This window comes from Cyprinus carpio, chromosome B10, assembly GCF_018340385.1.
Source record: "Cyprinus carpio isolate SPL01 chromosome B10, ASM1834038v1, whole genome shotgun sequence".
In the NCBI taxonomy this organism is placed as follows: Eukaryota; Metazoa; Chordata; class Actinopteri; order Cypriniformes; family Cyprinidae; genus Cyprinus; species Cyprinus carpio.
The window spans coordinates 15,952,419-15,967,330 of NC_056606.1; the positions used below are offsets into that span (position 1 = coordinate 15,952,419).

Consider the following 14,912-nt stretch of genomic DNA (forward strand, 5'->3'; position numbering starts at 1 on the left):
TGCCATGGCAGCACTTTCTGTGTGTCTCTGATGATGACAGCGTACTGATGACAGTGTGCTGCAGAACCAGCAAGCAGTCTGGCCCAACTGGGCCAAATCTAACAAACTGGGTCAAACCTGACAGGAAACAAGGACCCAAATCAGTACAGCCTGTATACAGTAATTTAGGAGCTGCTAAAAACTGAACCAAATCTTCACCTAGCTTAACCCAAATTCTACATTCTAACAGCTGGAGCAAAGACCTGTAAAGTTCCAGAACATAGAGATGGGCATGTGTTATGAGTCATAATTGCAGAGGAAAAACTATATATTTGTTGTTGTTTACCACTATAGAAATAATGTTATATCAAATATTATTTTTTTTTAAAAAGTATAAACTATTATAATAAAGAATATAAAATATAAAATTAATAAAGAATATAAAATTAATTATAAAAAATATAAAAAAATTAAATTAAAATTTATAAAAATTAAATAAACAACTGAAATTAAACAAAAATTTAGTTAAACTATTAAAAATATTTCCTTAATAACAAAAAAAAAACAAATACCACTAGAATATCATTACACCATATATCAAATATTTAATAAATAATATATAAAAATAATATAACAAGATAACAATAAAAATTTACAATTTTAAAAATAATTAAATATAATAAAATTGTATAAAGTACCACTAGTATATCATTATACTATATTAAACATTGCTAATTATAAAACTTCAAACATTACTAGATACTAGTTATTACTTTAACTTTAACAATTAATATAACTAAATTAAAATAAAAGCTCAAATTGAAAATTGAAAAATCTGAAAAACTAAAAATAATGGCATGAAAACTATTGACAACTATAAGACATTCAAATTAAAATAGGAATAAATACAAATTAAAATGCTCTAATATTCCTAATACATCATAACTCAAGGTTTTTCACCATTCTTGTACTCAGAACTTGAAAGAGTTCTTAAAACTCATGCTGCGTTTATCGACATTTCGGTTGTTTTTACATGACATCAAGATGGTCACGTAAGAAAGTTCATAAAATTTAGAGTTTCCAAGTAGTAATTAAAAGTTTGACGAAGACGCGAGCGGTTTTTACAAGATGAGAACTTGTAATTACGGTAATTCTGACATGACGTGATCCTCCAGGGTTCTTCAAAATACTACAGCTCAGTGACTTCAATAGCTTTCTGAGCTTCACCAAAACGGCAGTACCCCACACCCAAAAACAATGTGGTCTGAATCAACAGTATTGCTTTTATCCATTAAGAAAATGTTGAACTCCTGTGCTGTTTACATGTTCACAAGTGTTGTGTGTTTGGTCTTCCAGCAGCGGAACATCAAATAAAAGCTGTAAATCTGCAGCCCTGAGACTGCCGGCCTTGATGGATGGAACAGGGCAGTTTGCCACTGTAAATATCCAACATGTAACAGACTTTTCACTCCTATGGGAAAGAAATTAAACATTTTCAGATGTTTCTTGCCGGAAAACATCTGGATCGGCCCAGGCAGGGCCAAGTTCTGCAGTCCTCTTGCAGATGGAGCAATTAAACTTGCCTCTCTTTCTCTCTCTCTCACTCGGCACGGGTCCACGTCTACCCCTGAAATCCAGCAGGAACCAATGTCAATTTTTAAACTCTCAGAGCTCTGAACCAGACAGAGCACAGCCAGGAGGTTAAGAGACTGTAAGGGCTGCCTAGAAGTGGCGTGCGTGACTTTGCGGATACCGTCACAGCTCAGCATAGATTATCTACCCTTCTCTTACTCTGCTACCAGCTCAATCTGACGGCCAGGGCATCGGGCATCATCATGCTGTGGGACATACACACAAATTCATGCAAAAAGTCTCACAGACATTATACCCTTCAAATATATACATACATACACCCATATACAGTATAGGGGTTAGCTGTCATACACGAAAAGTTGTCACAGAAGTTACACTACCTTTCTTTTTGTAAAGAAATAATTCATTTTATTCAGCAAAGATGCATTAAATTAATCAAAACTGACAGTATAGAAAAATCGATCCTGAAAAAAAAAACAAAAAAACAAGTATAGCTTCCAATAAAAAATTAAAAACAAGAATAAGCTTGAGCAGCAAATCATGATTTCAAAAATGTGTCTTGAGCAGCAAATCAATGATTTCTGAAAATCATGTGACACTAAAAAATGTATATTCGGATGGTGAAAATGAAGTTTTTTTATATTTTAATAATATTTCACAGTGTTTAATGTATTATTGATCAAATGCAGCCTTGTTAAGCATAAGAGACTTTTTTCAAAAACATAAAAAAACTATCAAACTTATTTTTTTTTTTACTGCACACATCTATACAGAAACAACCTAACCTAAGAAATGTTAAATAAAAAGTGTGACAACTAGCCCCAGTTTCCCCTACATTACATTTACACCAAACACACATGTACACACACAAACATAGTCAGTTCCGCCCCTTTGAACCATACAACACACAGACTATCTGGTGGCATCAAAAGCATGCCAGTTTAAACAGCATTATTCCCTTACGGTCCAGCCGGAACAGGGATTGAGAAGGGTGGGGGAAGCACTTATAAATAACTCTTGTTTCTGTGGGGGAGTACAGACTTGGCACTGCTGAGAGCAGAGTTAGAAAACTCCATCAGTTCTACTGACCTGCATCGCCCTCCAAACAGACGACCAGCCTTCAAACATATTTGACCCTCAAGTTTGTTTTACTTCTGTTTTTGTTTCATTTTGCCTCTTTTGGTAGACTTGGAGCGGCAGAAAATTATTAAGGAGGGAAAGGATTGGCGCTCGCTGTAGATTCAAACCTAAATCATCCACATGAGCACCAAGGCTAAACGTGTCAGAAAAACATGCATCCAAAAAGAGATCGCTAGGTGATTACCTACATAAACAGATTCACAACCTACATGCCTGCATATATAGAGAGTTTAATGATCTCAGATTCATCGACCATTGGATCCAAACTCATTTATCTGAGCTGCCACTAACCTCGTCTCTCCTCAGCACTTGGCCATGTTGAGCCTCTGTAGACTCCAGCCTGCTAAAATTAGTGTACAATTACGTCAAATCAATACTGACTTCCAAATTTGTAGAACTTCCACGGCACTCCGTAAACGGCTGCTAGAGTGATTAGCTCTCTTCACAGAGATCTTTGCTGGCGGGTCAACTTACTCTCTCGCTCTCTCCGTCTCGCACTCTTTCTTTCAGAATGCTAAATTTTCCACTTTATAATGACGATTATATATTATCAAAATGAAGCTTGAGATAAGAAGCTAAATGCAGGCTTTTTCCTTGCACTTAAAAAGGCACAATAACATTGAACGACATGCACTCTTAGGAGGCCAAATAGTTTGAGTAGTTTTCACATAACATGCCGAATCAGGCATAAGTGGTCTCAGCAGAATTAATGAACATCTAAAAAACATAATACAACAAAATAATATGAATAAAACAGAATTAAATGAACAAAACAGAAATAAGCAATGCTATAGCACTTTTTCTTATTATTTACCTTTGTTCATGTCTGCTCTGAAATAGGGCACAAAGTGAGCCAGGACCACAACAAAGTAAAAAATAAATAAATAAATAAACAAAACAAAACGCTCCACAACAAACCACCTGAACAAAACAAAACAAAACAAAAAACACGGCACAAAACAAAACAAACACAGCACAAAACAAAAACACAGCACAAAACAAAACAAAAAACAGCACAAAAATAAAACAAAAACAGCACAAAACTTTTTTTTTTTTTTTATCTCCTTTGGTAATGTCTTATCTGGCCTAGGGTGAGCCAACACCACCTCAGGTATCCTTACCAAAAAAAAAAAACATTTGAGAGGCTGCTATACAGTACATCAAGTCTTCTCAAACATCTGTAACATGTGGCTTTGCCTCCGGGGCAGAAGTATAAATGAGCAAAAACTCTTTACAATTAAGTACAGTGACCCCCCTCACCGTCCATCTCTGATTTACACACACATGCGTGTGCAACCCCAAACAGGGCCCCAGCCGCGTGCTATGTACAGCTCCCTATTGTACTCTCATTTCCTGACAGGAAAAGAGGAGGCTCTCGCTCTCTCGAATGAAAAAATGACATGTGGCAAGGACTTTGCACTGACCCACGAGATCAGCGTCGGTCTGACTCAAACGTGCTATTTTAACAAACCCACCGTTACAGGAAAACGGAAGATAGAAATTAAACAGAAAAAAAGCATTCACCCGTTGCAAACGGCTGTATTCATTGGTCTGTCTGCCATTATGAATTATATATATGCTCTATCTTTTTTGTTTAAAATTGGTGCTGCAAAATTGAAGTCTCTTCGTCTATTTTAAGATTTAATGGACGGTCAGACTGACAAGACAAAACACAAGCGATCCCATCCCTCCCGCCAATTATCGTCAAATAGCTGACGTCGGAGAAAAATGCCCGAAAAATAGTACATTTCTGGTTTTGTCAAGGTCAGGCACTGTCAATAAGGAAAATATTTCACGATGAAAAATAATAGACGGCTTGAAACGATTTCACTGTTGGAGTGGTGGGATGGGGATTTATTTTTAACCGAGCAGTGATTTGAAGTGGGGCGACTACCTCCGTTAATGACAGGCTAGTCCTCGAGAACACAGCTCCGAAACCACAATGAGCTATAATGGAGCAGTTAGCCAGCGGTACTGGCTCATGAGAGGAGAACAGGGAGCCACTACTCACAGCCCTCACTTCATCAAAGTTACATACGGCACGGAAGAGCCGCGTCTCGCTATGCTTTGAGGCCCCTCGACTACCTCTTAACGCAAGGTGCTGCTGAAGGCCGTCAAACGCTGCATTACATATACTGAAATGTACTTTAACCGAGAGTGGAAGTGTTTTTGAGGTCAAATGAAAGGAAAATTGACACACACTTCTCACTTTCCTTCTCTTTTATTATTTTTGGATGCTTTATTAGACAGAAGAGTGAAGGAGGAGCAGAAAATTATTGAGGGAAAGAGAGAGAACAGGACCAGTACAGCACACTCGCCCCTTTTCCACTGTAAGATTGCCTGTGCTGCTTCCACACATTTCCACACACACACAAATAGACTAGAATTGTATATTTTTTTATTTTTTTTATTTATATGATTTATGGAAATGGGTGGAAACTTGTAGATCTTTTTATATATGTTAATATTATTTAATAAAAAATTTAATAATGACAATAAAGAGGTATAAAATATTCTTTAAAATATGTGCTACCATAAAGTACAATCATATTACTCTGGGTTGTATCCCCTATAAAAGAGGCTCTGGAGCTAGCCTGTCCAACATAAAAAGAGGCTAAGAGTTAGTCCAAACCTGAATTTGAAAGAATTTGGCAGTTAAATACCTTAAAAACCTGAAATTGAAAGACCTATTGTTTAAAAGCACAGCTATTTTCAAAGTATATGAATATCTTTTCAGATAATTTAATACTATTAGCATAGAAGTGCTAAAAACACTTAATAGTTCTCATACTTGGTAACTAAAAGATTGAGAAACACTTATACTGTAGCGAGTTATTCAGTGCAGCATAATCATACCTAATCAAACTCGGTTTGATATCATGCAACAGTACAACTAATTGACTGAATTACCAAGGAACATTAGGTGTAACTCTTTTAGCAAAACATAGGCTGCATCGGACTAAAATAGATCTTAATTAACCTAAAGAATGTTTTAATAAGGTAGGGCTCAAACCGAAACTCACTCAATATCCTTCTATTATGATGATATTTCAAGTCTGTGCTGCAGAGGGCATCTGAATATCTGCCTGCTGTCATATTGAATGGTAATGCACATTACTTATGGAACACAGCACCATGTCCCAGTTCTCAACTATATCAGCAATGGCCACTGAGGAGATATGTCAAAGGAAACACAGATTCATTCCCCGAGGACAACTGGTGAACTCTTATTTTACATAATTTTTAAACAATTATGAAATGCCTTGACAAATTTAATATTGGAGGACTTTTAAAATAAACATCTTGATGCTAAATTTTGCCACTTATTCACTGTAAAATATTTTTTATTCTTAAGTGTCCAATGATATGACAGATGAATTTGCTTTAACATACCAGGTGAGAACCAGTGATCTATTTAAAAAACATATAAATAAATTAGATTTAGCCAAGTGTAAAAATGACTGGACACAATAATAGAGCTGTAGTCATTCTACATGATATTGTTAATTATTTCCACAGCATCCTTTTAAAAGGAAAACTTGTTTACAACTTAAGGTTAACCAAAAAAAAATAAAAAAATAAAAATAAAAAAAAATCTCTGTCTTTGAGATGTTAAACTCAGAAGTCCATTATTCTGGCTCGGCCCAGAACAAACAGACTTACCTGGCACCATGGAGCAAAAACATCATTAAGATTTCGCTCTCATCCGAAGAACGGAAATAAAAGAGCGGGACAGCAAACAACAAGAACGTATCAAAACTGTCTGATCTGATTAGATGCCTAGGAAATATGGAGGCTTTGTTTAACACAAGCAGACCTCAAGAAACAAGAAGAACAATCCGTCACGTAATAAGCACTGTTGTGAAATCAGGTGGGATTTTTAGCCAGTCTAGACTATAATCAGACCAGATAGCCCCATCTTACACCAGATCTGTGTGTCTGTCGAGTTAAGCAAACAGGCTTTTTCCGACTATTCCTTACAAGGAAAGTTGTTAGATTAATTGGTGTGAGCATAATAGAGTCATATTCGCTGTGTAAAGCCATGCGGAGAGGGTAGTTTAATAGTAGTGCTCTCTGGCCGCTGACTGAGCAGCTTTGTCACACTGCATTGATTAAACAACTGAAACCACCACGGATTTTCTCTTCCCTACATAGATCCATCACATCAACCAACTCTCATTGCATTTCACCTGTATTAGTACTAAAACTAGTTTGGACTAAAAGCCAAAAGTATATTGAAATCAACATGAACATTTATGAAATCATAAAATCAAGCATACAGCCATGTGATTTCCTAATACGATCACTTTTAGAAGGTGCATCTTTTCTGTTCTACTGATCATGTATTTTTACTTTAAGTGTAAAAATGGATTGTGATCCAAACCAATAATGGAAATGCACTGATTATGGAATTTATTAGAATTACTTAATATAACATGAAACAACTCCAAAAGAAAGGGACACATTTATTGTCATTGTGTGAATTTTTGCAGGTAAAATCATTTCAAAAGGAATCCATGCGATTAAGAATTTTGCAAAAAGGTGAAAGAATTCCCCACATGGATTTTGCAGCAGGTTCTTGTGCACGTATGCAAGTGCCTATTTTATTTAATATAAAATAGTCAATTGAGGTCAAATAAAATATTTTGGATTACACTTTTTATTAAAAAAATAAAAATAAATAATTTATTCCCCCTCGATATTCCAATATTCTAACATACAATAGTCTAATGCAGCGAGTGTGTCATGTTTTGGGAATTAATTATTAATTGTACAAAAACTCGAAGCTCGAGGCAAATTATTGATTTTAAAATATAGGGTCAGGTCCATGTATTGTTTTCTGGCTTCAAATGGTTTTCTAAAAAAAATATATAATAATAATAATAAATAAATAAAAATTAGATATTAAAAAAAATTCTAAGCTCTATTTTCTACACCACTTCCATCAACAGATGGAACTGCAAAAGTCATACCTGTTTTCAAACAGGTTTCCCTGAAAACTCCCCTCATTTGCAATTGGTTGGATGAACAAATAGTCCCACCCCTAAACTCACATCATTGGTTCAGTCAATGCTGCTGTTGTTGGGCGGATTTAGGCGCTCAAACAAACAGAAAAATGTTTTCATAGTGCCACAGTGTTTACACTTTTCAAGGGAAACAACACACAAATAGCTGTTCTGGGGAAAAAGTAAGTATATAAAATCACACACATGACCACAGTTTAACACAATAAATACAAGTAAAACATTTAGGAAGGTGACTCACCTCAGCTTGGAAGCCCTTCAGCAAAGGAGCTATCTGTTTACGCAAATCCTGAAAGACAAAAAAAAGTTGAACTATTATTTCACTATATTAGATTCTGAGGCGTGTTTGAAATGAATAGACAGCAGATTTATTTTCCAAGTAGCATGTGTGGAACTCAGGATATTGAGAGCAGACAATGCCAGGCATCTGATCACAGATGGAGAAAAATAACTGGGGAAAAAATACACAAAATGTATTCAAATGGATATCTTAATTTATCAAATGTCCCAGGGCTGATTTTGTTCTCTTCAAAAGAGGGAAAAAACACTCAGCCAATGCACGCACGTGTGCAAGCACACGCACAAATGCTCTCTAACACAAAAGAGTATCACCTCGTGCTGCTCCTGACTATGGGCAAAGGACAGTGCCTGCTTTAAGGAGTGTGTATGCATATACTCTCTCCTGATATGCCCTCGTTTTTTCCCTTGCACAAGTTCTCCATGACTCAGTCCCCTTTACTGCAAAAACTGCTCATGCAAAAACAGCGAGAACAAAAAGCAAAGTGCAGAGCCACATGCATGTGTTCACTACAGCTGTACGGTTGACGCAAAAAATGACATAATTAGTTCTCAAGAAAGATTTACAACTGTAATCTATTACTACATCATCTTGTCATAAAGTTACAGATGAATGAGTTGCTCTGAGTGATATGAAATTTTCATTTAAAAAGAATCATAAAGAGAAACAAAAAAAAATCTCCTCGTGGAAAACAAACAGTGTCTGTTTCGAGTTCGGGTGGCGGCGCACCTCCCTCCTCTTGCGGGCCCTTACAGTCGAGTAATTTTGATGCCGTGGTATTAAAGTATATCAGATTAAGATGAACATCAATGCCTCTTTCATTTGAACATAGGGTGGGTGTTTCAACATGAAATGACATTACACACGGCTGTGAATAAATCTCCGGGCCGGACAAAAAGCCCTCACATTAAGAGTCAGTATAGGAATGCCTACCACGCACAAACACATTACTGAGCGCTGGGGCCGAATAAAACGGCGCCCTGAGTGCTGTAATCGCCAGGACGCAGGCCATTACGCCACTGCACCATAAAGATATACACATCATTACCGAAGCCGCTCGCATTTCATTAGCAGTGTAGGAGTCACCACAGCCGATATATTTAATAAAACAGGCAAGACAGAATTGGATTTTACAGGAAAAGTTGCAAAAAATCCACCTCCTCAGTCCATCCACTCCAAACTTTCTTTATGTTTTCGTCAAGTGTTGAGTAATGATCAGAATATCAGACAAAGATGATTAATGTGAAAATAAAATTAGTAAATATTTTAATAATACACTTCGGATACAACTGTCTAAATTTAGGTCTGCACGATTTTAAAAATATTTTAATCTAAAGATAGGCCTAGTTACTTAAAAGTTTCAAAATTAGTTTTATAAGCAAATACAAATCTCTAATAATATTATATTTATTTACATATATATTTAAACATACATATACATATATATACATATATACATATATACATATATATATATATATATATATATATATATATATATATATATATATATAAGTATTCTTTTTTATTATTATTATTTAAAACACAGTGTTGGGTAAGTTACTTTCAAAAAGTAATTAATTACTATTACATCATCAATATTGTGTTTAAATAACTAATTAATTAACTTAATTATTCAAATCGCTAATTAGGCTACATCTTAAAATCCCTAAAAACCTTAAAGCATAGACAATAGAAATTAAACTCTTTATTCTTTCATTAGTTTAGCCTTTTAGCTTTAAAATGGCTGTAATACTTAAAAATTTTTATAAAAAAATGTAACCTTCTTTGGTTAACAAATAGAGATACTCTGCAAAAATATCTGAATAACAAAAAAGCTTAAGAAAAGTTACATTTCAGTTTGGCAAGATGTTCAGGAAAAGCCCAACTAGTAAAATCCGTACAGGTTTATGTAAAAATAACACGTTAACTAATGAAGGTAAGAATGGATTACAGAAATGATCTCCTCCGCTGAATAAAGGAGTGTCAGATCGCATTGTTCTTCTAAACTAAAACATTGTTCTTTTTATGCTTAAGTTTTTATGCATGGTTTAGAAACAACAACAAAAAATGTAAGATAATAGTCTAAATTAAATGTGTGTTATTTAATAGTTTTGATGGCTTTACCTTTATTCTAAAATAATACATGGAGAAAATTCAAAACAAAATTAAAGTAAATGTGTCCTAAAATTGGACTATGCAAATTGTGTGAATATTATGTAAATGTTACAAAAATAAGCATTTTTACAAAGTTGTGTACATACCATTCACTGTAATTCTTCTGTACAAAACCAGTGACCAACAACAGTATAAATACTAAATCTTTACTTGTCAATAAATACAGTCACGGTACAAAAACAAAAAACATGTTAACCACCAGTGTTAAGCATTGTATACACGCACCGTGTCTGCCAGGTTGAACGCAATGAGCAGACAACACAATGACAAGGCAAGACTGCCACGAACAGCTGACGTCTGCATGTCTCACTCATGTTTGCAGAGAAAGAGCGCTGGCAGAGAGCAGACAGAAGTGGTGGAGGGTAGCTTTGACCCCACTGCACTCTTCATCTTCCCAGAGTGAGCAGCTGGGCCTCCGTTCCCGCTCTCCCGCCCGTACTGGCTACTGTACAGATGACATTTATGTAAGTGCCGCACCAGAGGGGCCCACGTGACCAGGAGGAAACATCTCTCAACATCTGGTTTCAACATAATACTCGAGGCCTGGCCAAAAGAGAGTTCCCCTGCCCGCTTTGAGCATTACTCTCGTACTCCATCTTTCTCTGCAGATGCAATCTGCCCGCATTCGTATGTAAAGACAGCAGTGCATAAAAGTACATTTATATTGTTAGCGAATGGATAAAAAGCTTGCAATAAAAGTAAATCTCCAGGAACCGGGCCCAGTTCGAGCATGTGCAAGTCGTTGTTAAATCCAGAGGGGTCTGAAGACGGAAACGCAATCTGTTGGATTACTGTGGCACGGAAAGAGACGGTGAGGTCAAAACGTGACTTGACGGAAGCTTAACAGCTGAACGAGCAAAACCGATGCAGGCAAAATGCACCTCATGGATGACTGATAGGGGAAGTTATAGTGACTGTCAAGCTATGAATCAAATATTTGGTCATTGTGAGATTATCAGCATCAGCAGATATCATGCACAATTTCTGATCTGGAATCATTTTAGTCATTTGAGTAAATATTGATACATACATCCTAACTGTTACAATTACACTGATTACAGTGGCATAAGATACAGAGTCAGAAATTAACTTAAGAGGAAATATTTGGAAATAGCGCATTTTAACCTCTATCAGCACATAATTTCAATCAAAAGCAACTTCAGATTAGATTTATATTTAACACTATATCTGATATCTGGCAACTAAAGGTCAATAATTTAAACAGAATATATGAAATATCAATTTAGCATCAATTTAAATAATAAATTATTAAAATAAATTTAACAGAAAGTGCAATAAATTATATTAAATATATAAATAAAATAAATTTAAATAAAATAAAAAAATTGTTTTGGTTAATTTCTCATCATGGTAAGCATTATAGATTAAGTATTTATAGCAGTCATTAGAGAAAAAAAGAGAAAAAGCTAAAACAAATGAATTAAAAATTAAATAAAAACTAATTTGTTAATTACTAAATCGACTGGAAAACTACCTACAACACAGAGAAACATACCTTTATATTTTGTGCAATAGCTTTCAGGGCTTTTTACCCTCCAAAGCAATTATCACATCCTCTAAGGGGCTTTGTGTGAGACACTGCAGAAACACATTCTTCCTGTGTCCCCACATCCATAGCCACCTAAAGCCCCTGAAAGCCGTCCCCTCCTCTAGCACGCTGCATCTTTAAACCCGACAGTTTGGCAGATTACACAGCTGCATGGGCCAGCCTGGTAAATTATTTACCATCAACGCGAGCCTTTCCCTCCTCCTACTTGCTCCATTATATAGCGCATCACATGCCAACTGGTCCTGGCATGCTGGCATCTGGCTTTAGGGTGGCATTGCCTTAGTGGAGCCGAGCCAGGTCTGTTTTAAGCTGCTGGTGTCTGCCGTAATACCATCTAAGCTCGGTAGGTACGGTGATCAACAGATCGGTTTAATCGTATCTGATAGACCGAAATAATATACACAGGGCAGATTGTGGAAAATGACGGACACCTATAATTTTTTCCCCGAATACTCCTTATCTATATTCTTTCTAGACAGATTAGTTAAATAATGAATTTGAATCGAGTTAAAGCTGAGACTATTTCAGTTTCTCAATGTGAACAGAAAGAAAGAATGAATTTATATACGATAAAATTAGTTCAATAAAGTTGAGAATACATTATTTTGGGTGCTAAATACACGATCTTCCAACATATTTAAAAAATAAACTTGCTTTGTAAATGTCATAAATAACAGGCACTCAAATTTGTCTGGATTTCTACTGTATTTTTTGTGCGGCAGATTCTTAAATCCAGCACTTTCAGCAAGATTGTAACTTCAGTATTAGATTTCATACAACAGTAATGAAATAATGAAATAACGTTCAGCTCAGTGAATCTAGTTTTATGTTTTGGATTCTCCTGGAAAATGGCTACCGGCCTGCTCTGCGAGTCGTAAATCTCACTAAATCCAGTGCTGGAAATGGTGGAAACAGGAAAGCACATGGTATTGTCTGTCCACTGGATGTCTTCTCTTGTCTTTCGCTGCCTTCTGGATGTAGAATCTCCATTCAAAGTCCAGGAGCATCACCCCACTCGTTATTCAAAACTACACGGACACACACACACACACACTCATGCATAGAGAGCAGAGAGCAGCCATGATGGATGAGAGCAGAGTTACACTGATAAGAGAAAGGCCGTTGTGCCTCCATTACAGAGGAACACACACACTTCCAACCATTCTACAGAAAACAGAACTGTGGCATTTTACTGAAGGTGGCTGACACCAAAGTGCACTGTCAGCTTCTGTGCAAGAATCTGTAATATCAGATGTTTTCCAGGTTCTTTATGTAAAAAGGAAAAAGAAAGGTACTAGCATAAATAGCATTAGTGATTTAAACAAACTTATAAGAATCCACAATTATTATTTAGTGGATCTGTGCTTACCTACTGCTCCCAAGCGCGTATGTGTGTGTGTGTGTGTGTGTGTGTGTGTTTGCATTTGTGTGCGCAGCTGTGCACGCATATCTGCACATGGGCGTGTCAGTGTCCCCTATTCTGTGCTCCCACACCCTTAAGGTCACAGTCAATTAAAGCAGACGTAGAACAGACCCACATCGCATTCAGACCAATTTCAGCTCCACCTTAAAACTTACACGCTCTCTTAACCACACATAAACACGAGAGGGAACCGTGCGCGGCGTAACCGTAGAAATAAGAGTTGTTACAGTACGATAAAAAGAGAAATAGAGAGAAAATCGAGTTTGTATTGTGGTCGGGGTGGAGGGCCCCTGTTGGTCCCCACGAGATGAATCCCCCCAGACGCTGGTCTGGTAATGAGGTCACGAAACTGTCAGACAGACCCCCAAACAAAGACACTGTGATCTAGGACCGGCCGGCCTCTCAGACACATACTCATTTGATGGAGGCTATCAATCACACACACACACACACACACACTCACACACACACTTTACTAATACACATCACAAACATCACAAATACTTTGAAAATCTTACTTTAAACAAAGCAGAAATTGGCTTAAACGATAGGTTTTAAAAATAGGGTATAGAATATATAATAATAATATATAATTAAATAAATATGTTTTTATTACAGAATTAATATTCTGAATATCTATATTTTCAGTCTGTTCTTGTCATTTTTATTATTTCTTATTATATTATTCATTTATATTACATCTTTTCATATTTTTAGTGACTTTACCATTTTATTATTTTCATTCCGTTCTTTCGTTATTCGTTTTTTTCTTTAAATTTGCATTTCTATTTTTTTTTCCAGTTTTATTGATTTTAGTATTTAAACTTCTTTCAATTAGTTGCCAAGGTCATTAAAAGTTATATCTAATATTTATATTTTATTTTTAACTTAATTTTAAACTACCAAAAACAATTTTAATAGCTCGTTTTAATTATACTATTTTATATTATACATCTAAAATAACTTTCTATTTATAATTTTAAGTAAAAGAGCTTTCATATTTTTATACCTGTACCAGTAAAGACATTTGAAATAATTTTATAATATAAATTATATATAATTGAATTACCCGTTTCATCTCAAACATCACAGAATATTTTTCAAAAAGTGTCCCAGAAAACCTGCTTTATTCAACACATGGTGAGCTCAGGCCACTGTAGGGCAGGAAAGGGTTAATGCAAAGAAAGCTGGGAAAAAGAACTTTTCTTTAGCAATTAGTTCTGATGAGCAGGTTTGTTAGGCAGCAGCTATTGAAGGTCTATTTATAGAGATTGCTTCAGGAGAAAAACCTGAGATGCGGCCATGCAGATCAGAGGAACAGGGGGATGAAAGAAGGGAAATGAAAGAGGAAAAGGGGGATGGTCAAAAAAGAGAGAAAGACATGGCCTTCTGCCTCAGAGGAATGCAGGGCAGCCTCTATCTGGTGATGAAACGGTCTTGCAGTGAATGAGTGGACATATTGCCTGCCTCCTTGTCCACATGATGCGTTTGTTTGCGTTTTTCTGTATTTGGTTTATTTTTACATCACCTCGCTTGTGTCATAAGGCCAGTTTGCACTTGTGGACACAGCTTAAAGTGGAACATGCAGTCATTAATTGACAGAGTGACTCAATACAGTGATTATTCATTCATTTGTGATGCGTTTAAAATCATTCACTCATTGATTATTCCCTATATAGTGAATGACACACAATGAGTGCCTTCATT

The 14,912-nt window shown here is 35.9% G+C and overlaps 1 protein-coding gene across 6 annotated transcripts in view; it reads right to left on the reverse strand.

Annotated features, from left to right (window-relative positions):
- The window catches only part of cux1a (cut-like homeobox 1a), a 119,460-nt gene that overhangs the window by 56,802 nt on the left and 47,746 nt on the right, over positions 1 to 14,912 (reverse strand). For all 6 annotated transcript variants that reach the window (XM_042732818.1, XM_042732820.1, XM_042732821.1 and 3 more), the window contains exon 3: positions 7,978 to 8,025. In XM_042732818.1, the coding sequence (XP_042588752.1) occupies positions 7,978 to 8,025 (48 nt within the window). The remainder of the gene's footprint in view (positions 1 to 7,977; positions 8,026 to 14,912) is intronic.